At 47.8% G+C, this 25,183-nt stretch overlaps 9 protein-coding genes across 9 annotated transcripts; 6 read left to right on the top strand and 3 right to left on the bottom strand.

The window, feature by feature from the left end:
- Positions 1-72: 72 nt before the first annotated feature.
- On the bottom strand, positions 73-1,161 carry N7529_005777 (autophagy protein 5; the record flags this gene model as incomplete). Its single annotated transcript, XM_057241304.1, has 2 exons — positions 73-984; positions 1,042-1,161. The coding sequence occupies 2 exons, from the start codon at positions 1,159-1,161 to the stop codon at positions 73-75; spliced, it is 1,032 nt and encodes a 343-aa protein (XP_057096663.1).
- A 3,364-nt stretch (positions 1,162-4,525) lies between these two features.
- On the top strand, positions 4,526-6,307 carry N7529_005776 (sugar porter family MFS transporter; the record flags this gene model as incomplete). Its single annotated transcript, XM_057241303.1, has 3 exons — positions 4,526-5,062; positions 5,141-5,545; positions 5,609-6,307. The coding sequence occupies 3 exons, from the start codon at positions 4,526-4,528 to the stop codon at positions 6,305-6,307; spliced, it is 1,641 nt and encodes a 546-aa protein (XP_057096662.1).
- Positions 6,308-6,712: 405 nt separating this feature from the next.
- N7529_005775 (uncharacterized protein) lies at positions 6,713-7,642 on the bottom strand (the record flags this gene model as incomplete). The annotated part of the gene is made up of 1 exon (XM_057241302.1): positions 6,713-7,642. The coding sequence occupies one exon, from the start codon at positions 7,640-7,642 to the stop codon at positions 6,713-6,715; it is 930 nt and encodes a 309-aa protein (XP_057096661.1).
- Positions 7,643-9,226: 1,584 nt separating this feature from the next.
- On the top strand, positions 9,227-11,335 carry N7529_005774 (transient receptor potential ion channel family protein; the record flags this gene model as incomplete). Its single annotated transcript, XM_057241301.1, has 2 exons — positions 9,227-9,605; positions 9,705-11,335. 2 exons carry the CDS (start codon positions 9,227-9,229, stop codon positions 11,333-11,335), a joined length of 2,010 nt encoding a protein of 669 aa, XP_057096660.1.
- Positions 11,336-11,836: 501 nt separating this feature from the next.
- N7529_005773 (uncharacterized protein) lies at positions 11,837-13,697 on the top strand (the record flags this gene model as incomplete). Its single annotated transcript, XM_057241300.1, has 2 exons — positions 11,837-13,311; positions 13,349-13,697. The coding sequence occupies 2 exons, from the start codon at positions 11,837-11,839 to the stop codon at positions 13,695-13,697; spliced, it is 1,824 nt and encodes a 607-aa protein (XP_057096659.1).
- A 3,449-nt stretch (positions 13,698-17,146) lies between these two features.
- On the top strand, positions 17,147-17,448 carry N7529_005772 (uncharacterized protein; the record flags this gene model as incomplete). The annotated part of the gene is made up of 2 exons (XM_057241299.1): positions 17,147-17,175; positions 17,235-17,448. The coding sequence occupies 2 exons, from the start codon at positions 17,147-17,149 to the stop codon at positions 17,446-17,448; spliced, it is 243 nt and encodes an 80-aa protein (XP_057096658.1).
- A 129-nt stretch (positions 17,449-17,577) lies between these two features.
- N7529_005771 (alpha/beta hydrolase) lies at positions 17,578-18,855 on the bottom strand (the record flags this gene model as incomplete). The annotated part of the gene is made up of 1 exon (XM_057241298.1): positions 17,578-18,855. The coding sequence occupies one exon, from the start codon at positions 18,853-18,855 to the stop codon at positions 17,578-17,580; it is 1,278 nt and encodes a 425-aa protein (XP_057096657.1).
- Positions 18,856-21,601: 2,746 nt separating this feature from the next.
- Positions 21,602-23,084, top strand: N7529_005770 (glycoside hydrolase family 7 protein; the record flags this gene model as incomplete). The annotated part of the gene is made up of 3 exons (XM_057241297.1): positions 21,602-21,817; positions 21,874-22,257; positions 22,320-23,084. 3 exons carry the CDS (start codon positions 21,602-21,604, stop codon positions 23,082-23,084), a joined length of 1,365 nt encoding a protein of 454 aa, XP_057096656.1.
- A 563-nt stretch (positions 23,085-23,647) lies between these two features.
- Positions 23,648-24,945, top strand: N7529_005769 (WD40 repeat domain-containing protein; the record flags this gene model as incomplete). The annotated part of the gene is made up of 2 exons (XM_057241296.1): positions 23,648-24,006; positions 24,078-24,945. 2 exons carry the CDS (start codon positions 23,648-23,650, stop codon positions 24,943-24,945), a joined length of 1,227 nt encoding a protein of 408 aa, XP_057096655.1.
- Between the last annotated feature and the right edge of the window lie 238 nt (positions 24,946-25,183).

The raw sequence follows: 25,183 nt of genomic DNA, 5'->3' as shown, positions 1-25,183 counted from the left end.
ATTCTCTGGGGAAGGTGTAGTCAGATCAGAAAGCAAAATAAATTATCTTTATACTTTTTCATTGATCCTGATTCAACCCATCATCCGAACTACCAGATAAGCCCATCCGTCTCCGTACGCAGAGCTTCTCACAACTTCTTCAATCGGGGCGGACATAGGTATCACGGCCCCATGTAACACAGGCTTTGCAAGTACCGGAGTTCTCCTGCTCGGGAATAAGTTTGGAAGAAGTGTGTGCAGAATGGTGCCGACCGTTTGAGGTTGAGTGGTAGGGCCGGTACGGGAGCTCAGGATTTGGCTTGCCTGCATGCTCGATGCTGGGATTGAAGGTGGAAGTGGTGATTGTACAACCTTGAGGGAGGGAGAATTGTTATCTGGTGGAAGTGGCAAGAAGATCCGAATCGGGACGTTGCGGAAGGGTTGTGAATGCTGAGGCAGAAGAATGTTTGATATGCGCTGGAATGATGGGAGATCCACTTGTGCTATAGTGTTAAAGCAATACCAAAAGAATAACATTGAGTAGATATATATCCACACAAGATACCACTCACCTTCTTCGACAGCTCTCCAAAGATTCGATGAGTCTTCTTTCGAGAGACTCATGATGGCTTTGGCTGTACCATTGCGAAGGAAATCCGCCTCCTTCACGCTGTTGATGAAGGCATCGTTCATGACCATTCCATTGGCATCAAGCCGAACGAGATTCTCATCAGGCCAGTTGCTAAAGTGAAGCACCAAACGCCATGACAGCGGTGAGCTACTCTCGGGAGACTCGTCACCTCTAGTAACTGTCTTCGAAGCAGGGGCTGCTCCGGCATAGAGGTCGAACAGGAGACCAATGGGGTAGTGCCATTTTAGAGGTACACCCTCAAACTCGAACCAGCCTTCGTGAGGCTCAGAGTTTGGTTCTATTAATGAATTGGAGAAGAAGGTTCGAAGCCTTGGGAGCAACGAGGGGAGATATGAGATGCGTGGACACGCGATCTAGTAATTGACTATCAGTGCCATGTCATCGGTAGGCTCAGAAAACCAAAGACATACAAGATATGGATCTGTTTTGTCAAAGGTTCGACTTTCGGATGGGTCCAGAATGATTTCTAAAGGTATGCGTCCGTCCCAGATTGTTTTTTGAATCGCGCCAAGCGAGATTCGGTTCTCCATTTCGAGTTGAAGGCAGTCGTATCGTTAGCTTTTCTGGTAATCCTTCAGTGCTGTGACAAATATTTTTTTAACGCGTACAACAAAGTGCATGAATTGATTTCAACCCACCTTACTTCAATTATTGGACGCTGAGGTTCGCAGCGATAAGATTCGTAGATAAATGCCCCCGCTTTGAAGCTGGTCGTGACCGTAGAGTCTACGTATCTGCGTGCTCTGAGGACTTCCAGAGAAATACCTAACTGCCACTTTTTGGAAGTCTAGTATTGATCAAATCAAATCTTTTGGGCTTTGGAGAAAATGGCAAGTTTGTTGATTTCTCTGTGATCTGCTCGACCAAAGCTAAACACGTGTTCCTGCCTCAGGCCCAAATTTGAATGTTTTTGCCTCAGGCTCTCAACTTGCGTTCCTTTACTCGTGAAACTTGTCCACGGACGTTGACGCCTCTGCCCAAGTCGCATGAGACAAGGAATTCACATGTCGACATAAATTTAACAAATTACTTCCATGCGCAGATATTCTTTAATCATTGTTCAACCACAGCTGATATATCGGCTTCGTTGGCAATCAGTTTCCTTTGTGGACAACCGCAAGCTTCCATTGACAAATCCTTTATTTTTCAAGTCAATCATAATGCTTTTTTGAAGTGTCAAAAGTTTTCAGGATCTCATCTCTGTTCTCAATGCGATCGTAAGTCATCGCTCAAATCCCTCACCTTTGCTTGGTGCATGAAAAATTCCCGTTTTATCAAGAACGCTCCGAGCTAAATAGTTGTACAACGGGTCATATCAACATGACTGCAATGGCACTTCAAGTCCACGAAATCAGCAGCAGCAACATTTTCAAGTCAAATCAAGTCGTGCAGAAAGTGTGATACATAATGCACCCCTGTTTGCTAGCATATTTACCCTCTCGCCACGCTCATATAAATGAGCTTTCAGGCCACCACTAGATAGTTTAGTTATCAACCATCATTCTTCTTCCTATTCCATGAGCAATGGTAGTATCCACTATTTATCAAGATGACTGTATGGTTTTCTATCCACTCTGCTTGGAAGGCTCTTCGGACATGTTGAGAAGTTGGTGCTTTTCATCTCAACTGATATCAAGAGCTTCTTGGCAAATATTTCTTGCAACGCTACTGCATGGGTAATGCATTGATTCCCAACAATCATGGAAGAGAGTTAACACGGACATTGTCCGGCTGCCAAGTTTCGCCCAGAACTTTAGTCAAATCCGCTACCAAAGTAGGGAAGTTTTGTCGGCATCCTGGCCAAAGGTAGCCAAGATGCCGCCATACTGCCCATTGGACGTATTATTGAAGGCCGGAACACTCTGAGTGTGCCGAAAGAGTGGCTGGAGATCACTGAAAAGGGGATATTTATTGCATATTCCTCACACCCCTTCCACACTCAGCCGGGTTCAATCCACATTTTTCGGCAAGACGGTGCCAAGGGAATCCTTGACAGAGCTTTCTTCCACATAACTAAAGTCTTTTGAAAATTGCCGCTACGGAGGCTGTGTGGCCAAACACTGTCCCGAAGTGTTTGTGGTCAACGTGTGACCTACATAAAGGCACAGACCAACATGTAGCCTTGTGTTCAATAATGCCAACAAATGGGGAACGTGCGTTGCTGAAACCTGAAGTTTTAATGGAATGTTTCGGGTAGGTTTTAAGAGGCATTGCGAGTGGAATAATAGCCTGGTTGTAAGATTGCGACAAATACGAACAAATCCCAGACATCAAGTTGATACCTAGGTATAGCTGGAACTTCGCCAGAGCCAAAAGTGCCACAGGTCATACCTAGGTATCGATCTAGAAGTATGATAGCTTGGTCACCCCTGAAACATACATCGGTTGACGGGTGGGTCGTGGCAGGTCAGGATTGTCAACAAACCTTCTTAAGTGGTCTCAACAATAAGAATGTGAACTGGATTTCCTCCCAAGTATACAATATTATTGTAGTTACCGGTCGCTTTCTTAATTCCGGCGTCAATGCAATTCAGGTATAAGGCCGAGCCGCCACCGCTTCCTTCAAACGGGTATCGGGCCGAAAAGAGCTTATCTTGTCTTCTATTATCTTGTCTTCTATTGTCTTCTATTGTTCAACATTGATATCCCACAACGCCCTTGGGATTAGGGGGGGGGGGACATGCAGTGTAACGTAAGTGATGCAGCATAATCTCTCCTTCCCTCCTGTTTCGTCAGTAGTTCGAGTCAAACGGCTCCCCAATCCCGAGATCCCGGAATTTCGTTTAGTGCGATGCGTTAAAGTGACTATCACTGATGAGTGGAGTCCTGTGCCGCCGTTTCCGGGGATGATACTGTGGGAGTGTGGGATTCCGGAGAGGAGTGAGATATGATGCAAGAACCAAATGCATGAGCATATATTCTCCAATAGAGATGTTGATGATAACGTTGAGGCAAAAAGGATATGCATTGTGCACGTGACCATCCCAATAGGGTTTAGTGTATGTACGAACCCCATCCACGGCCGAGCAAATCAGACTCTTATCCCTCTCCCGTGGGAACTCCGACCTTAAAAACCTTCCCAAGTGGGAGCTCGGCAAAATGCCGACTCCACGTTGTGGTTAAGGGTTCTTCCCCACGAAGGATTTTTCACTTTTAACATGCAGATACTTGAACAACTGGGGAAATTAGATCTCGGGGTATTCGCTTAACAAGCGGGACTTTGCTGTATCAGTCTCTCTCTCTCCACATTGCTAAAATTTTGTGTGCAAGTTCCGCCTGATCCGGGGTGGAATACCTGTGGCGAACCTTCACCGGTGCCCCTATACATACTCGACGGCTAAACGCAGACTCGTCTCCAGAAGTATGCAGGTGCAGAAGTACCTGGCACGAACGCCTATATACTACTCACTGCCTTTTTGAAACTTCAAATTGGAAACTTCAAAAATCATGAGCATCCGATGTTCTACCGAATAGACTAGGAAAAGATATTCCTGATGATTTCATCGAAGAAGTAGGGTCCCCGTGTTGGATATATACTGAAGCTTATTTGCCGGCTGAATGTTTAATGTTTTCTCGCGGGGAAAACGCTACCCCGGGCCATGTTCCCACATTCTCCGTGCATCTGTAATCCTTGCTGTATCATAGCCTCAAGTTCGAACCCCATATTGCCCCAGTGTATGGGGTTATAGGCGACGTGTATTGTGGAGAGCACTCAGTTGGGGAATTTCGACACCCACAATCCATTGGGATAGCAGCTATTACTTAGGGCCCCATCCCAGCCCTTTTCGACCCATTTTCCTTTCTTCCATTCTCCTTTCATCAGAAATTTTTTTCCCTCCTTCTTCACCTCATCCTTCCCTCCTCACACACCTTGGCTGCACCCCTTCACGAGCCATGGGCATTCTCACACTCGCCGAGGATCGGCCAACGCCCAAATCCGTCTACAATTGGCGTGTCTATACACTCGCCGCTATTGCATCATGCGGCTCCAACATGATCGGTTATACCAGTGCCTTCATCGGTACAACTATCACATTACCATCTTTCCAAAAAGAATTCGGTATCGACACGATGTCTAAATCCCAACAAGATTTAATTAGCGAAAACATTGTCTCGCTCTTCATTGCCGGTGCTTTCTTCGGTGCCCTTGGAACATATGCAATGGGTCACTTCATCGGCCGCAAGATGTGTTTAGCAGTTGCAGCTGCTATCTTCTTTCTCGGAGCTGGATTACAACTTGGTGCCAATAGTGCCCGAGGACTGGGCATTCTCTACGCTGGTCGTGTACTGTCTGGTTTGGGTACTGGTGTGGCATCGAACATCATTCCCATTTATCTATCCGAGCTCGCGCCACCAGCCATTCGAGGACGACTTGTCGGTCTGTATGAGCTGGGCTGGCAAATCGGCGGTATGCTTGGTTTCTGGATCAACGTGGGTCTCCCTTTGCCGATCTTTGAAAATTTCATCGATCGTCCCGTCTATTCAGATAAGCTAATCTAGAATCGGTAGTACGGTGTTGAACAACACTTACCTTCAGACCACGAACAGTGGATCATTCCCTTCGCGATTCAACTAATTCCATCTGGTCTACTTTTCATTGGAGCCTTGTGGATCAAAGAATCGCCCCGTTGGTTGTTCCTCAAGGACCGTCGCCGCAAGGCGATGGAGAACCTTTGCTGGATCCGCCAATTGGATGCCGACGACATTTACATCACCGAGGAAGTCAACGCTATTGACCAGGCCCTTGAATACCAGAAGTCTTCCATCGGCATTGGTTTCTGGAAGCCCTTCCAGGCTCTCGCCACTCGCAGGAATGTTATGTACCGTCTGATGTTGGGATGCATGCTCTTCTTCTGGCAGAATGGATCCGGCATTAACGCCATCAACTACTACTCGCCCACAATTTTCAAATCGGTACGATCGCATTCCTCCCGTGGCAGCTGCAATGACATCGATACTAACTATTTTTTCTTATAGATTGGTGTCGACAGCGACACTGTGAACCTGATGACCGGTATCTTCGGTGTGGTTAAGGCTGTTATGACCTTTGTGTGGCTCCTCTTCCTTGTCGATCAGGTCGGAAGACGTAACCTGCTTCTCGGTGGTGCCGTGACCGGATCCATTTGCATGTGGATCATCGGTGCCTACATCTGTGTTGTCAAGCCCGAGGACAACCCCAGTACCTCCCTCAATGGTGGAGGTATCGCAGCCATCTTCTTCTTCTACCTGTGGACTGCTGTCTATACCCCCACCTGGAACGGTACCCCTTGGGTTATTAACTCCGAGTTCTTCGACCCCAACTTCCGTTCCCTGGCTCAGGCTGCCACCACCTCTAGCAACTGGCTCTTCAACTTCCTCATCTCTCGCTTCACCGAGCAGATGTTTGAGGCAATGGGCTACGGAGTGTACATGTTCTTCGCTTCTCTCTCTTTCCTCGCCTTCTTCTTCGCCTTCTTCCTCATCCCCGAGACTAGCGGTATCCCACTCGAGAAGGTCGATCGTCTGTTCGAGTGCAAGCCCGTCTGGAGAGCAAACAAAATGCTCAAGGAGAAACTCAAGGAAGAGGATGAGCAGTTCCGCTACGAGGTCAAGGAACATGCTTACCACGAGGAGAACACTACTGTGGCTGCACCTGCGCCTGTTCACGCACCTCACGACGAAGAAATGCAGAGATAAGCATATGATTATAGACGGCTGGGGTGTATATAGAGTACATATAGAGTAGGTTATAAACCTTGTACAAATTACTATGACAAATAGACTTTGCATCAATTGACTTGCATTTCTATGTTTTATTCTCCACATCTTTCTCCTCTTAAATCTTTCGGTGCATAGCATTCCAAGGTGGAATTTGTCTTTCTAAATTTCGTTTTGGCCTCAGGCTACAATTCGCAGCAGGGATAACATTCTCCCGTCGTTCTCCTTACTATCTCGTCTCAAATTCCATACTCCATAACCAGTGGCATTCCTATCATGAAGCATACTTATAAATTTCCCATCGCTCTTTGAAGGAAGCGCCAAGTGGCGACTTGACTAACAATATAATCTCTAACGCGCAAAATAGGGTATCAAACGATGACTCTAAACAATTATCCCAGTGTTCTGCACCGCACTCCTCCGCTTCAACATCTCCACAGCTAGATCATAGGCCTCGATCTTCGCTTCACACTGCGACGTCCCCTGAATCGCCTCCTTATCCCATCCATGCGCACAGTTTTCCATCCGATGACAGACCGAACTCTTCCCTTCGGTGTTATTCAGCGTCTCGGACAACTTCTCCGCCTCGATCGCAAATGGATCCTGCGCAGCAGTCACGATCAGGACATTGTCCGGGAAGTTCTTCGGGTCAGCCAGAATAGGCGACATGCGCGGATCCTTTGGGTCGGCTCCTCCCAGACCGAGACACTTGTGACACAAATGAGAAAAGGCCGGGAAGATGTCGCGCATGATCCAGTTCGAGCGGTCGGCTTGGGGCTTCTCGGGCGTTGGGATGGACATGTCCATTGGTCCGTAGAAGGAGATCACGGCATCGAAGACGTTCTTCTCTCCCGCGGGGAAGAGCTCTGATGAGGATGATATGCCCAGTGCGATGTTGGCGCCTGCGCTGAATCCAGACAGCGAAACGAGCGACATGTCGAAGCGCTCTGGTTGCGACCGCACCCAGGTTACTACGTCTTCGGCATCGTAGAAGGCTGCCGGGAAAGGGTGTTCTGGGGCTAGGCGGTACTGCACGTCGATGACGGTGTAGGCTGCTTTGTCGGCGATGTAGCGACAGTACTCGTCGTCGTTGCCAAAGGTGCTCAAGACGAAGCCGCTGCCGCAGAAGTTGATTACGACGGGGCTGGGCCCGGTCGTGCTAGGTTTGTATATATGGGTCTTGATTTTTCGGCCGTTGTCTCGCGATGGGACAAATGCTACCTCGTCGGGTTTGGGGTTCAAGTGTAGTCTTGGTTTCACGAGGAGTCGGAGAAATGATGCCAATGACTTGTGGTATGCGTATGAGGCACCCATCACCACGAAATCGTATAAAAATTAGGTGGATTGATCTCAAGGTTTGATCGCTTTGACAGATCTGATGGAGAAGATCCACTTGAGTTGGTCAGATTTCTGTTTTTGTCCCTGAAAATGTGAGACCATTAAGTCTGGAATCAATTAGAAGTCTTCTGCCGCTTCAATCTTGATTCCAAGTTTTTAGACTACTTAAGTACGTCATGCCGCAATATGACCTGGGAGGGTATAGATCAGCGCGGGGGATACGTAGGTATTGAACGAGGATCATATAAACAATATAATCGGATGACATCAGCTTGATATTTTATTCATAGTATTCAGAGTGTCCTGGATAGTCTATATGGGTAGGCCTATGTAAGTATGTCAATGGTATATATGGAGTAGTCAACACTGAATATATATATCTACCTAGGTAGATATTCTAGCAGGTCAGGTACTTTTGCAGATGAGTTATTGCCGACTATATTTGTAGACATGCATTGCAAATTTCAATATGTGGGATGTGGCGTCAATTTTGACCAAATTCCTGTTTGGCTGTCAGCTTCAACAGAGACGTGAACTACTCCTTTGTAAATGGATTTCTCCGCATTGCATGGCTGATATTATGGACCTGAATACCCCGGATCTCATTCGATCCGGGGTCTCATATATAATTTTTCAATAAGAATAATTAAGCAAACAGTTACTTTCACCTGTGACTAACTAGTGCGTGTACACTCCGTACAGCAGTTCATGATCATAGCGGTCTAAGGTCAAGAGCATTTCTATTGGATCGTAATTCAACCCCAATTCTCCCTAGGTCGCTCCCGCTATGATAAACCAATAAGAGACTAGAATTTTTTAAAATCAATCGAGAATCTAAAATTAGACTGGAAATCAGATCCTTTGTGGGCTTCCGAAAACGGAAGTGATGGGCTTTGTCCACGGGTTTGGAAGCTCACCGGAATGAACTTTCCAAAGTCACATTATTAACTATCCGTGGAATGTGTCAAATTACTCCACATGGTAAGCTGAGGGGGTTTTCTTATAACTGAGACATTCTGTTTTTGTAAATGGCTGTTTCTAGTCATTCGACTCGACGAGCTACAGGCTTACAGGTGGCGCCCTAAGAGATTTCACGTTACACTAGCCGCAGACCTGTGCCTGAACGCAGTTGATATTCGATGGCGACATAAATGATGACTCGATCTCGATGCGATCGTCCGAGAGGCTGGAGCAGTGTCAAGGATTTTACCAGCCTCACGGTAGCTACGTAGGTAATAGGATACCCGTAGACTGTACTCCGTACAATTGTGCAACATACCACGTAAGCTACAGGGGTCTTTGTTGATCGGAAGATCTGAATCAAATAGAACAGTGTCAAAGCCATGATCCAATTTTCATTTTACTAAATGACGGTTGCCTTGAGAGGCGGGTTCTATTTTATTTCAATTTTTTGTTTCAGAGGCTGGCCCTCGAAGATCGCTTGGCTCCACCTGGCGCTTACGTCGTACTGTGGAGTTGCATGATATCAGGGAAAATCGTCAAAAAAAGAACAACCTCTTCTCTAACAACCTTCCTCTTCACACACACTCGTTTTGAACCATGCAATTGAATGCCCCCCGTTTCGGGGCTTTCATACTGATCCTCCTCCAGAGTCTTCATCTCGTACAAGCAGAGAGACTTCTTTCAGCGGAGGGGCTGACAAAATGTTCCGACAGTTCCGAAGTCCAGATTAACAACTTCAATGCTGTGTTCACCCCCGGCAATTCATCGATCAGTCTGAATTTTGATGGTTATTCTACCGTCGCTGGAGATGTACTGATTGAAGCGGAATTATTGGTATATGGCTACAAAGCCCTCACCAAGACTCTCGACCCGTGCGATCTTGATTTATCGGTCTTTTGTCCCATGAAAGCTATTGAACTACAACTACCAACAATCACTCAAACCCTGGGCAAAAGTGTCCTCTCAGAAATCCCAAGTCAGTGATTATCTTCTTCCTTTCTATATCTTCAACCTTCAATGGTTTTCAATATTGAAACCTTGGAAACCCGACTTTCACTAACCCGTTGCGTCATAGGCATCGCTTATACCGTCCCCGATATCGATGCTGTGATTCGGATCAAAATCAAATATAAGAATGGAGCATCTCAAGGAAAACAGATCACTTGTTTGGAAACCCGAGTACACAATGGAATTACTGTTTATCAGGCTGGTGTATGTTGGGCACTCGCCATCGTCACTGGATTGGGCCTTATCGCAGCCACGGTTATCTCTCTTCTCGGCTACTCCAACACGGCGACCCACCTTGCTTTCCGATCGCTCGCTTTCCTCGGGTTCATCCAGACACAGGCAATGGCCGGTATGACTTCGGTGGCCATGCCGCCGTTTGTCCAATCGTGGACTCAAAACATGCAATGGAGTATGGGAATCGTCCGGGCGGACGCTCTTCAAACAATTGCGACTTGGTTCCAACGCGCTACTGGAGGAACTCCTTCGACCGTATTGACCGATTCGCAAATGGTTTCCCTAGTTTTGCAAAAGCGTGGATCGATTACTCGCCGAGCCTCATCGACAGGAAGTCAAATCATTCTCCGCGGTATTCAACGAGTTGGAATCCGGGACTCCATCGAACTGACTAACATCTTCATGACTGGATACCTCTTTTACTATTTCGTCACTGCACTTGTGGTCGCCTGTGTCGGTATTATGCTCCTCGTTCGTGCCGCTCTAGCCAAGAAACAAACAGCGCTTCCAAAACTCGACCGCGCTATGGGCGTGTCCGCAGACTGGAAAACCGTCCTTCGCAGCACGTTCTTCCGCATCGCATGCATTGGATATCCCCAGATGTGTGTCTTGTGCCTCTGGGAGCTGACCCGTCGCGATTCGGCTGCCGAAATCGTTCTGGCCATTACCATGTGGCTGGTGACGACGGGAGTGCTCGGATTCGCCGCATTTAAGGTCTTCCAGCGCGGATTGCGGTCTAAGCAGCAGCACAACACCGCCGCATACACCCTCTATTCCGATCCTGCGACCCTGAACCAATGGGGTTTCTTGTATATCTACTACCGAGCTCCGGTGTACTATTTCCTAGTTCCATCTCTAGTTTACATCATCGTCAAGGGAATGGTCATTGCCTTTGCGCAATCAAATCCAGTGGCACAGACCATTGTTCTCTTAATTCTGGAACTCGCCATGATGCTTGCAGTCGCAATCATCAAGCCATTTATGAGCAAGGGCGCCAACGTCGTCGCAATCACTACAGGAGTGCTGAACTCTCTCAACACAATTTTCCTTTTGGTCTTTTCCGATGTCTTCAATCAACCCGACCTCATGACCGGAATTCTGGGTGTCCTCTTCTTCATCTTCAACGCGCTCTTTACCCTCGTTCTCCTGATTTACCTGTTGGTTGGCATTGCGTACGCCGTCTTCACCAAGAAACCAGATACCAAATACCGACCACTCGCCGACGACCGCGACTCGTTCCGTTGGTCTCGCAACGGCACCACAACCGAACTGTCATCTCTTGAGAAGATTGCCAGGGGTGAAGAAGATACCGAGGCTCACCCCCACCACCCTGCGCGTGTCGCTACTGCCCCGCCCAGTGATGAGGATGTCTCTATGGCAGCCAGAAGACCCTACAATGATGTGGTCGATCCTTCGCTGCCACTGTTCCCCACTGGTTATGACCACTCCCGACGAAGGTCCTGAGATCTAGGGCTGTTTTGTTTTGTATGGTATTTTTTTTCAAAGAATTTAGAGCGGGTTTCTCTCATGGTGTTTGGTGCTTTGGCGCTCGGATGGGCTATTGCAAATATTGGATTATCTCTTGTCCTAGGCCTCGGGCCTATTTACCTCATACTTGATCATAAATTTTCTTTCTTATATTGGTCGCTGATATATCTCTCAGGCGATATATTTTGTGTTTCTGTATTAAACATAGACAAATCAGGGCCCTTTCTGCACATCTGGTTCCTCTTAAATTCTAGGCAAGAAATGTGACCTAGAATACAGCAGATCGAACTGAGCAGGAGATAAATCCTGAAGAAGTTAGATGTTTCAAGCAAAGCTTGTACCACAGTGTGCCCCACTATACAGCGTGTGGCTGAGTTGTTGAACTAGCCTCATGTTGTGGCCCCGATTATTCTACAATTTGTAGATCTCCTTCGAGGTTTTCTGAGGTTTTCGGCTTTCTGGCAATAAGAACACAGGATGGTCACACCTCTCCTGGTTCTTAGTTTTGTCAAACAGTCGCTTGCCCAAAATAATTCAACAGCCCTGGAAGGCTGGCAGTTCGCTGATAGTTCCCGCTCGAGTTGGGATATTCTCTGGACATGCCTCTCGACGATCTTCGCGTGCACATGGACAGCCCTGCACGGTCCTGTCCCAAGAAGGGACCAAACGGAGATATTGGCCAATGTTTTGAAGATAGTAGCTTGGATAGGCACCATTTTTGCCCCTGAATTCATGGCAGGGATTGCAGCCGAGGAATTATGGCAGGCAAGGTCTACAGTGGCGCGCTGCAATGCTGCTTTTCATACGACACATAGCAGACCCAATTTACATACTTCGTCGCCCGAGAGTCGGACACCAGAGAAGGTAGAATCCAACGGTCGCTGGGGCACTATTCAAGGTTACTGCGTTGGAATGAATGGTGTTCTCTTTCAAACCAAGGATGACTGGACATATCCAGTTCACAGCCGCAATGTCGTTCCTCTAATCGAGGCGGGCGTTATTAAGCCTTCTTATTTGAGAGCTGGCGATATCAAAGATCGTGCCAAAGCAGACTCTTTCGCAAAGGGCTTCACTTTGCTTCAAAGTTGCTGGGTAACAGTCAACATCATTGCCAGAAGAGCATACGACTTGCCAATTACAGCCATTGAAATCACGACGGTGGCCTATGTCGCTGCTGCTGCTGCTGCTACCTACATAATCTGGTGGAACAAACCAAAAGACATGGTAACGCCAATCACGATTTTCATACCATACGATCGAGATTCCGGGGACATGTCGCATCAACTCAGAGATATCCTCAGCGAAAATGCTGGAAACTGGATTCACTTGAAGGTCCTCACCGAAAAGAAAGAACCTTCGGCATGGAGCCTCATTGTCCAACTTTTCTATCTTGAGCTCGCTGCATTGAAAGTTGTCCTCGCGCCTTGGACTTGGAAGAGGCATTGGAAAGAATATAAAGCCGAACTCGACGAGACAGTAGAGGAGATCAGAGGTGAAGGCAGAGCTCAGACCGAACGTTCCACTGCCCACCGCGATGAGGAAAACCCCCAAGATCCCGAAACCCCAACAGGAACCGGCAGTAGCGGCTATAGGGATGAGGAGGCCTCCCAGGGGCCAAAGCCAACCCCGGATGACAACGAGGATAGCAATCAGCGTGATAGCCCCCACCCGCCAGTGTCTGGGTGCCTGCAACCAAGCAATGGGCCAAGAGATGAAGAAACGTTGACCGTTTCAGAAGAACCCCAAGAGACGAACCCATCCACGACGCTTTCCGATACCAGCAATACCCACCATCCGGATACCGAACCCCAGAAAGACGAGCCAGACACTGAGTCGCAAAAGCCAAGCAACACAGTAGAGGACGACGAAGAACTGACAATCACGGAATGGACCAACATCGCTCATTTTTACATGTTCGTCGCGCTGGTATTTTGCGGTATGCACGTTGCAGCGTATGTACTATCTGCATATTAGCACACCCCATTCCAGTCCTGAGCTGATTCCCTACATGCATAGATGGAACTCGGTATTCCCCACACAAGCAGAGCAAATCGCTTGGCGGGTTTTCTCGCTGTTCGCACTCCTAATCACATTGCCAATGTACTTCAAATCCCTGTGGTCCTTTGATCGCTTCAAACGCACACTAAGCAACAAAGATATGCTTGTCTTGAGTGCTGGCTGGTCCAGGACACCTGACATTGTCTTCATGTTTGTGTGGTTTTGCTGTTATTCGACGGCTCGTTGGGGAACTGTCATTCTTCCGCTTATATCGCTCCGGGCGCTGCCTGCTGGTTCATGTATCTCTGTCGACTGGTTGGCGTCGATTCCTCAGGTTTGAGAAGAGGGGTATGTGGGAAAGAACCTTGGCACATATTATAGAGAGTTCATATCGGTGCAGCTTACTCTTGATGGCTGATCGAGTATATATATTCAACATAAATGTTCAACAAGATACCTGGGTACGTGTATATATATCCACGAGAACCGAAATATATCAGATCTTATCCTGGCAATTCGGTTTATCTTCTCGAATCTGCTACTGTAGTTTCATTGCTTCCATCCAAGGTTGCTGATAGTTGTCGTAGACGCCGTTATTTTATTTATGTGTCAAGTTATCGGGCATATAACTAGATACGATAAATCTCAAATGACATCAGGAGAAGAATATAATGACGAGTTATGAATAATTATGCATAATTCACTACCTTACAAACCAGGGAACAGACGCTAAAAGTAAATAGACCTTGGCAATGAGGTATAGGCCGAGATGTCAAAGATTGGAAGCACAAATACAGACAGAACAGGGAATCTCAGATTATCACAGGGATGCACCTGTACTATTTCCCCTTGATTCGTGTGACCAAGTTTGCGAGCGTGTATGCATCCCTGACTTCACAGCAGACTACTATTAGCCAAGGCTGAGGATATTGCGATCCTCATTTCTAAAAATTTCGACGTCAGCCCAAGGCCTAGAGCAGAGTCGCAAGCCAGAGCTAAGATGAACGTCCCGGGTATTGACTGGAGCCCGAAATCCATACGATGAAGACTCTTTATTGAAGGCAGCCCGTAGAACATGCTACATCGGGGGTGATCAGAGTCGGCATTTGAATAAGGCTGTTTCCGCAATGATTGATATTTGGGAAATCGATTTTTGAGAAAATAAGCAGGCCGCATGGCCATCGTATCTGCGCGTGGCAGAGGGCTAAATCTTCCAGCCAATGCGTGGATGTGTTTCAAGATTGTTTCTTGGCCAGCCATGGCCGGGGAACGGGTTGCGAGGGCAACGCAGGGCATTTATCGGCATCTATACCAACCGTGGTGGATAAAGTCAACTTGGGTTGCGTTTCAGACTGCGGCGTTAAGTGGTGATTGGCGAAGTGTGTCACAAAGCCTCAAGGGATGGCGAAAAGAGACGATCCCTTCTATTTCGGTTGACGCCCTTGGTTCAATTTACGCCCTTGGTAAATTCGATAAAATTGATAATGAAGATTCTTTTCTTTTCCTTTTTGTGATAGGTATGGTTAGGGGAAATTAAAAGACCCATTTACTGTAAGTTCCAGGGGTTAGGCTTTTTTTAGTTTCTTCTTGCCCGTGCTAAAAAAACAAACAGAATCAGATGTTCAAATTTCTCAGGCTGAGCTGATTGCGGGGGGCCAAGGGCAGCTGAGGCATATCCAAGAAGCCGCACTCCGTACAAAACGCCTTGAAGGTCCCGAGACAAACGGGGATCGCCTTTAGGCGTTTCGGTTTTAGGGGGAAACAGGACTAGACTAGTGATCGACGGCGCAGCTAGCGCAGCTAGCGTAGATAAGGTTGTCGGGATTCCACAGCTCGGACCAGGAGTGCCTTGCATATTCTAATCTAGTTCATTGAACGTATGTCCGTTGTATGTGTCTACAGTTATTCTAAAGGACCTCGTTAAACATTGCTCGCTTGGGAATGGATGAACACGCGTTGGAGGAGCAACCTTGTCATCATATGGCGACTGTGGCTTAGCCAGTGATTAAGACGAATAAATTGAATACCAGCAATGATCGCGTATATCTGCATACTTCGGTGGTGCACACGGCACGGTCCACTGCCCTTTGCGGTCCGCCGTGGCTAAAGATAATCCGTATTGTGCCATTTTCGATGTTCACTTTTTCGTCTCTTGCCTAAACGGAGTAGTTCCAAGCTCGTTATCCAGACTCGTAAACAAAAACAAAATAAAAAAGCCTTCGACCTTCCAATCTTGATAGCCTTGATATTAGTGAGTCCCTACAATTTGGTACAAAAGCCATGGCGGATTCTAGTGTGCGATCATCCAACTTGCAGACCCATCATAATCAGCATGAACAAGGCAATCCACGTGTTCTTCTCTTTTTATTATTTCTTTTCCAAAGTTAGCTATGGAGGCTTGTAGCATTCTGAAACAAGGCACTCGCGTGTCGGAGATCTTCGGGGTCCAAGCATTCTTGAAGTAGGCATCATGGCTGTGTAAAAATGACCGGTAGGGCAGTAGGGCAAGATCGGGCTAGTATAGACCTGCTATCAGTACCATTCAGGATTGACTCGCCGTTAGAGATCAACAAGGTTAGTATCAAGAAAGGGAAATGAACGAACCATGCTGCAGGAGCGCGTGGCCCGGGGGAATGGATGCTGCATAGTAATTTTTGCACTATGTTGTTTTCGGATTTTTCGTTTCTTTTCTTTTCTGAGTCGACCTCTTAGATTCAATCTCCTCACTCAATGCATTAGCCTCCATGTGACGGGCCACGTTGGCTCCGACATCGTTTCACCCTGTACGCCGTTGCGTAATCCTCGTCATCCCCACGCGAACATACCGGGCATTGCGAAGCGCTTTTGCCGCTAAGCATGATTTGCGGCCCTGAATTATAGTTTGTTTCAACAAGTTCTAGACTTCCCACTAGGCTACCTGACGTTCGTCCCTTTGTGAAGATCAAGTTCGTGTCCCTTGTTTGATAACCCCGTTGGAGGCTCGCTTGCAAAACTCGAATTGCTTTTTGCATCGCCCCCTCGCTTCATTCCACGGGACATATACCTAATTTGGTTACCTCCAGCCTGAAACATGTGGTTGGCCATGTGCCGTAGAAGAATGTTTTGAATTATTACGCTTTTACGCTCAGGACAATCGTGAAAGCGGGGTCCCATTTCCACGCATCCTGATGCACCCGGTACCTGCCTTCTAGCCCCAGCTTCATGCAGTTCGTCCAATAGCAACGGGCTTATCGCCTGTTTTGCATATCCCAACCGAACGGGTATTTGCTGGTTTTACTATGGAGGCTCGAGTTTGCCCGCTTGAGGAATTCCAGACCCGCTATGGTTCATGTGGACCAAATCGTAGCGTTGGGCTAAGGATCGAAATGCCGTCACAGGTTCATGGCAAGTGGAGCTCAACTAAGATGCGAGCTGAAGATCCTTCCTTCATTCCTTCTTTCGTTCAGCTCGTACTTGGCCATGTGGGCCATGCTGCAAAGCTCAAGCTCCAGCTCCAGCTCGCGTGTCTGGGTGCAAGGGCATGCCGTCTCCATGCTAGCCTCAGACCTGCAGTGTATATATAGGAGCATCCGCACATAGATAGCCTCATCATTCCAGTCCATCAAGCATTCAAAAGCCTCCAAGCCAATCCAACGCATACCAATCCGAGTCAACGACACGGCTTTCTCTCTCGAATACCTCACGATCATCACCACTCTTCCTAAATCTACTTGCAACATCACCTGGCCGGACTTCAACCTACAACCCTTTGTATCACCTGCAAGACACCTGATCTTACAATTACGCAACATGTCTATCCCGGAACCAACCACCAAATCGTAAGTGCATCTACCTTTGGGTGAATATTTGTTATTTCAGCCGACTAACTTGCATATAGTGCTGCCAATGGCACCAGTACCACTCCCATGAGTCAAGGCAACATCAGCCAAGTACCAGGAAGCACTCGCAGCAGTGTTGACCGATTCACACGAGCACCGGCTTCTGAAGGCCCGTACTTCGCGGGCGCGAGGATGTCGGAAAGATCAGCACACCTCTCGGGGCTTTCAAGCCAACTCAGCGCAATGGATGCAGTCTTAAAGTCTGGGAATTGAGGAGGGGAAAGCAAAGAGAAAGAACAGGGTGAACCCAACACTCACTTCTATGTATAATCTATCAGATGTAACAGAAAGAACATAGAAAATGCATATATCTCAGAGATTCAGAACGAAGCACTCCCTCCCTCAAAGCAACTCGAAGATATAAGATGCCACCTCCTCATACTTAGTACTAGGGAATTCATGGCCTGCCTCGTAGAACTTGAAAACGGCATTTCCTCCGAGCGCGGCTGTAGCGTCTGGAACAAGCTCGCTCTTGATAATAATTGCATCATTATTACCACACAAAATATGGACTTTGTGGTCCGACGGTCTCTTATCCGTGCTAGAAGATACACTGTTTTGCGCAGTAAGATATTCGCCAAGACGCGTCCATGTACTCCATTGACGTTCTTGCAAGATTGGTCCATATCGCATGCTTGACATGAATGCATGGACGAATCCTGCGTGAGCGTTCACCTGCCATGCCACCGCCGAAGGAACGTTGATGTGAGGATATTCTCGAGACAGAATTTGGGTTTGGCCAGCATTCTGGGAAGAAAGCTCCTCAGTGAGTGCATCTGCGGCATTGAGCTTGTGGTTCTTGGGCTTGGGTGTGGTTAAAGGACCCGCTCGCAGCCGGCGACCAACCAAGTACCCCAAGACGTTCTCGGGCATGAGGCCCTTTGAGTAAAGAAGTCGACTCTGGAAGCTGATTTGTGAGTCGCGAATCAATCCCGCAGGGGCTAAAAGGACCAATGATGACAGAAGTTGAGGAAAGTAGGATGCGAACGCGGCAGCAATACCGCCTCCCAGAGAGTACCCCACAAGAGAGAACTTGCCTGACTCTACACCTGTCCAGGAGATAGGCGATGAGGCTAGAGTGAGTAATATCTGTGTCGAGAAGAGTCGGCTGTCTTGTGGAAGATCAGCAGGGCAGTCGGAGTATCCTCTTCCAAATCTATTGTTTTTCAAGGTTAGGTACAGTTCAAGGACCACGAGATATTGAGATACATACAAATCGAAAAGCATCACCCGGCAGCCACGGTCCACAAGTGCATGGGCTAGCCCGCCAAGCGCAATACATGGCGTGGTGATACCATGCACTAACAAGACCTTTGGTCCATCTTCCGGGCCCCATTCATAAACCCGGATAGAGCCATACGGACTGGCGACATCGCGTGCACCGGGAAGGACGTCAGTTGGGAGAGGAAGCTGGCGATTCTCCGACTCCGATATTCCCGGCAAGACGGTCGATCGCGGGGACGCTAGAACAGTTTGCAGTGTTTCATTTCGAGCTAAGAGTGATCTACTGAGTAGACCGAGGGTAAAGGAAGCCCCGGCTACTGCAAGTAGAGAAAGTTGACTTTCGTGCTTGGAAAATGATTCGGAGAGGAAATCCACGGTTTGGTTGTAGAGCGCCATGGTTGCACTGCGCAAGTTCACCCCTGGGACGATTGGATTGGTGGCAAAAAGCGATATATCGCTAGACTACTTCAGGTTGCTGGCTTTATTTGATGGTACCTGAGCGGAGATAAAGTCTAGCGAGAGTATAGAAACTAGGAGTGGGGAGGGATTTGGTCTGTTGGGATGTGCTGGGACCGAGGCACCTGCGCTGACGCCATGTGCACGATAAGATAAACGATATCAATCTCGATAAGATAAGATAAGGGATCTATATGGATCCATTGACAATATTTGAAGAGATTCGTTCAGCATTATATCGTCACCTGTATGGATATTGCTGTTGATTGGGGTATTTATGGCGATATCAGCAGAAAGTCTTAGTATTTAAATTAGTTTGGATACATGTATGCCGTCAAAAATGCTTATCTTCAAGGCATTCTGCTGCAACAATGTTAAGGGATCGCTCGCCGCTAACTATATACTTACGACTGCAAAGGAGTTCAGAAGAGACCCTGAAGAGTTTCAAGAAATTATCAGAAGGGAATCCGCCAGAAAGGCGTAAAGAAAGCACATATGAAGACCACAACCTTGGGAAGTGATAATCAAGTGTGCAGACTCTTTAGACGGAAAGTAAATACGTTGTGTTAGAAACTACCTATTTATTTAATAGATTTGTGCGAATAGCTTTTGAGGGAAGCCAGAGTATCATGGATAGCAGGTTCTTTCCAAGGTTATTGATACAGTAAACCATCTCCAACCGACATCACTGTCATTTACCCCGCATGAAAAGGCAAGTAATTCAGCCTAAAACACCCCCAAAGTGACATATAATCAGAATTTTAAAGTACTTTATATTAACAGGAAACAAGCGGCGTCAAATATGTCAGTTGATTACCCCTATTCTTGAATACATTTACTACAAGATACCGTGTCGAATTGGGTAATCAGAATTTCATGCCCAGATGAAATTTGTACAGTTAAGAGTGGAGTCCAGCAGATGTGAAGATTAATTACTTCGGGTTGTTGATCCGTATAACTTGAATACGATATGCGATCAATTGTGCAATGTGACGACAAATAAACTGTGCGTTGAATTAGACATGCTGTTCTGGGACCACCTTATGTCTTCTGTCTATCCAAGACCCATGATTTAGTCATTATCAACAGGTCCATACTCATGCCGTTTCATTGACCCATCTAATTATTTCGCAGGGCAGTTTAAGTATGCTGGGATCAGCGCTGCCATTTTCTGACTGGCTGGTGAAATTACCCGTCCCTTTCGCTAACTTTTCGCTTCAGTAAAAGTGGATTAATGTTGCTTTTCTGGAATCCAATTCAACATACGCGGTGGAAAATCCGAGAGCCTACGTTGTACATTGATATGACAACTTCACCAAACTGCCAGGTCTAGTGTCTCTCTTTGGGACAGTCCCGATACTACTGGTGGACCCCCAGCACGATCGACAGTGCTAGCTCAGACTTAGCATTTGTCATTCATTTTACCTTTTTTGACCCGCGACGCTTCAGGTTGGGCTATCAAGTCCAATGATGTCTAGCATACTTCAAGATGCCCAACTGGTGGAACTTCCTGTTCCTTGCTTTTATCTCTGTATTATACCGAATAGGAAATGTTCTGGAATGAGGACCCGAATGCGTGACGGGCCACGGGATCTCCGTCTAGGAACTTGAGTTTTTGGTGTCGATTAGTGCAAATATATCCTTTGTATATCGATGTATATCGATGTATTCTCTTGATTTGAGACTTCACTACGTTGGAAGCTGCTCATATCGGCCATGATCGTTCAATTTTTGACGATTTCTCGTGTTAGATTGAGACAACAGTAAGAGCGACAGACCCAACCCAACTTATTATTGCAAGCCAGACAATTTCTCCCATTGAAGGATATTCTCTTGTGTCTTTCCGCTATTTGTTGAGTCCAATATTTCCGGGAGGGGCTTGGTTTCGGGCTGAAACACTCTATACCCGAAGGGTCTGCTGAATGTCCAAGTTCGAGCTTAACGCCTCGCACAATATCCGGCTTACACAAAAAGCCATTCGGCTGTTTAATGTTAAGTGGAGGCACGCCGTGGCGGCGATTCCATCTAGCGGCGCTCTTGGCAGCTTCAAACCCCACGAAGTGTCTCATTTAGAGCATAATCCAATTTCGTTTCCAAATTTCTGGCATCAGGTAACACCAAGTACTAACACCCAACTAAATGATCGACAGGCAATGCACACCAAAGCGCTTATATGCAGCTTTTATTTGTCGCAAAATGAATTATCAAATGAGTTATACAGGAACAGGACCGTCAGAACCGGATCGGGGAATCCTCCGTTTTAGCGGATGTTGAAACCTGCTGACCTTTTAATCCACCCCATATCAGTTAGATTTTTGATGGGATATTCTACGAAAGCCATCTGACGAAGATCATTCCCTTCCTGATTCAGGCGCCGGGTCCACTCCCAAACAATCAATGTACTACATCGGAGGTCACCCAGTATGGAATTCAACACTGAATTGATGGGCTTGTCCTTCTGTCTGTTCAATTTGGTAACGGTCTTACGGTCCGCCACACCGGATGGGATGCGCCGAACATGCCCTAATCAAGCGTTGTGTAGCAAGGACCGACCTCGGGAGATAATTTCGTGGTCGAAGAAGACATATAAAGATCTTTGTCCGCCCCAGCATTCATTTTGTTCATCAACTGCAGGCCAGAGAACATTACAACACATTGCTATCCATTCCCTTTTGCTTTGCAAGCAATGTATCAGAAGGTGCTTCTTTTCTCTGCCCTGGCGGCAGCAGCCCGTGCCCAGCAGGCTGGCACATTGACGGCTGAAACCCATCCCTCGTTGACCTGGCAGAAGTGCACTGCCGCTGGCAGCTGCACTGACCAGACGGGTTCTGTTGTCATTGATTCCAATTGGCGCTGGCTTCACTCCGTCGATGGCTCCACAAACTGCTACACTGGAAATACGGTAAGGGATCTCGACTCAGAGAAATGGAACCGTGCTGACTGACTTTGTTTAAACAGTGGGATGCAACCCTTTGCCCCGACGACGAGACCTGTGCCACAAATTGTGCCCTGGATGGTGCCGACTATGAAGGCACCTATGGTGCAACCACCGATGGCAACGCTCTGACTTTGAACTTTGTCACCGGCGCCAATGTTGGCTCTCGTTTGTTCCTCATGGAGGATGACAGCACCTACCAAATGTTCAAGCTGCTCAACCAAGAGTTCACATTTGACGTGGATACCTCCAAGCTGCCTTGTGGTCTCAACGGAGCTTTGTACTTCGTCTCCATGGACTCCGACGGTGGCATGTCCAAGTACGATGGCAACAAGGCCGGCGCCAAGTACGGTACTGGATACTGTGATTCTCAGTGCCCTCGTGATTTGAAGTTCATCAACGGCCAGGTGAGTTTCCCTAAGAGCCAGCCCCGGGTAATCCTACGATCAAAATGACTAATGCGAGACAGGCCAACGTCGATGGCTGGGAGCCCTCTGCCAGCGACAAGAACGCTGGTATTGGCGGCCATGGATCTTGCTGCGCTGAGATGGATGTTTGGGAGGCTAATAGCATCTCGACCGCTTTCACTCCCCACCCTTGCGACACTGCCGGACAGACCATGTGCGAGGGTGACAACTGTGGTGGAACTTACTCCTCCAGCCGCTACGCAGGCACCTGCGATCCCGATGGATGCGACTTCAACTCCTACCGCATGGGCAACGAGACTTTCTTCGGTCCCGGCAAGACCGTCGACACCAACTCCAAGATGACCGTGGTCACCCAGTTCATCACCAGCGATGGCACCGACTCCGGCACCCTCAGCGAGATCAAGCGTATCTACGTGCAGAATGGCAAGGTCATCGCCAACTCCGCCTCTGATGTCAGTGGTGTCTCCGGAAACTCGCTCACCACGGACTTCTGCAAGGCCCAGAAGACTGCCTTTGGCGATGAGGACATCTTCACTAAGCACGGTGGTCTGTCTGCTATGGGTGAAGGCTTGGACCAGGGCATGGTTCTGGTCATGAGCTTGTGGGATGACCACTATTCCAACATGCTCTGGTTGGACGGCGAGACTTACCCCACTGATGCGACTGCTGGCAGCCCTGGAGTTGCTCGCGGTACTTGCGCCACTAGCTCTGGTGACCCCGACACTATCGAGGCCGCCTCGGGCTCCGCCGCAGTGACCTACTCTAACATCAAGGTCGGTCCTATTGGTTCCACTTACTCTTCTTAAAGGAGAAAAGAAGGCGGATAACCGAGGCTCTGTTGCTTTTTTGGAAGAGGTTCATGCTTCGTACATGACTGAAGCCAATGAAGTCAACTCACCTTAGATAGTTGAAGGATCTGTGGTATCAGAGACATTGTAGTGATATTGAATCTTGATCTCTCTATTTTATGATTATTCTCCTCCCAGGAGCTCCCAACGCATGACAAGGATCAAACGCAGTCTTAGATGGACTAGAAACGGCCCAAGTATTCACAATACACATGATTTCTGCACACTAATAGATCTGCGTGTTTGATTCTGACGAACCCTGGCAAGTCATACACTGCAGTGATTGATGTGTTGCCATGTTTGTCTCCATTAGAAGTCGCTTTTCTCACATGGTGAAAATGATTGATGTCATTTGCCGAAGCAAAAATGGCGGTGGCAGAAAAAAAAAACGGCCAGCTCGAAGCTTCAGCTTTTGCTTTTGCTTTTGCTTTTGCTTCTTGGAATTCGTGTCACATTCAGATTGTTTCTGAGCTCATAAGAGCCATAGTTTGCTGTGTTTATATCTATTCCAATTTGCAACCATGTTCGACACGGTCTGCACGCTTCCACTCTCCTCGGACCTGTTCACTCAGGCTATCCACCCTGAGGAGCCGGTAGTCTCTGTTGGTCTGGCCTCGGGCCACGTGCAGACTTTTCGATTGCCTTCTTTGGAAACCGAAGAAGATGATGATGCTGCCTCTAACTCATCTGCCCGCAATGGAAAGGGCCACATCGATACAATGTGGAGAACGCGGCGGCACAAGGGTAGCTGCCGCACCCTCGGATTCGGCACTGACGGCCAAGTGCTCTACTCAGCTGGTACAGATGGTCTAGTAAAGGCTGCAAGCTCTGAGACTGGTCAGGTTCAAAACAAAATTGCTATTCCTCCTATGAAGAATGGGTAAGAAACCATTCTAACACGAATTGCTGCATTGTAGTAATTCATTTGGGCTGACATCTTTAATCGCATAGCTCCATCGATGCCCCGACCATGATTCATGCGCTTTCTCCTCAATCCCTTCTTCTCGGCACCGACTCGAGCGCTCTCCATATCTACGATCTTCGCATCCCATACTCAAAGGTCTCTGCTCGCCCTGAGCAGTCGCACCACCCTCACGACGACTATATCTCCTCTCTTACTCCTCTGCCGGCCTCCGATACTAGCACTTCGGGCTTTAGCAAGCAGTGGGTTACCACTGGTGGAACAACCCTAGCTGTGACGGATCTACGACGTGGTGTCCTGGTGCGCAGCGAGAACCAGGAAGAAGAACTTGTCAGCTCAATTTACATGGGTGGTTTGCCGTCCAGTGGAACCAGTCGGGGTGAAAAGGTGATCGTCGGTGGAGCCAGCGGCATCCTGACTCTTTGGGAGAAGGGTCAATGGGACGACCAAGAAGACCGTATCTACGTCGACCGCAATGCCGATGGCGGAGATGCTGTTGAAGCAATGGCTGTTACGCCTGACTACATGGGTAAGGTGGTTGCCGCAGGCCTCGGAAACGGCAAAGTGAAGTTTGTGCGCATCGGACCCAACAAGGTTTTTGCTGAGGTTGTGCACGATGAAATCGACGGTGTTGTGGGCTTGGGCTTTGATGTCGAGGGCCGCATGATTTCTGGCGGCGGGCAAACCGTCAAGGTCTGGCACGAGGGGGAGAACGATGGCGATGGCGGATCCGGCGACGAAGACATGATGGATGACAGTGATGATGACAAAGACTCAGACAGTGAGGCGGAACCTGAGCAACGCGAGGAGCCAAGGGAGCGCAAGAAGCGCAAGAAGGGCAAGAGCAAGGACCAAAGTGGTGGACAGCATGTTATGGCCTTTCACGACTTGGACTAATGTCTCAATACCCACCTGATACCCACATCTGCAGATCAATTCTTCCTGAAAAAAGAAAAAAAGTGTACATAGCATTGGTGTGAGGGTTTCTCTAAGCAATCGGAAGAAGATCTGTTTCAGACATTATTACTGAAAGATCGCGCGGAAATAACGGAAATAAACTACTATTGATATATGTATACGGATGTAGGTCCATAGCTCCTTTGGGGAAATCTATATCCGTTAGCGGGCTTGGGTA

Source organism: Penicillium soppii (genome assembly GCF_028829465.1).
Source record: "Penicillium soppii strain IBT 18220 chromosome Unknown utg000005l, whole genome shotgun sequence".
Classification (NCBI taxonomy): domain Eukaryota; kingdom Fungi; phylum Ascomycota; class Eurotiomycetes; order Eurotiales; family Aspergillaceae; genus Penicillium; species Penicillium soppii.
The sequence above is the reverse complement of the archived record's forward strand: the minus strand, read 5'-3'. Positions and strand labels throughout refer to the sequence as shown.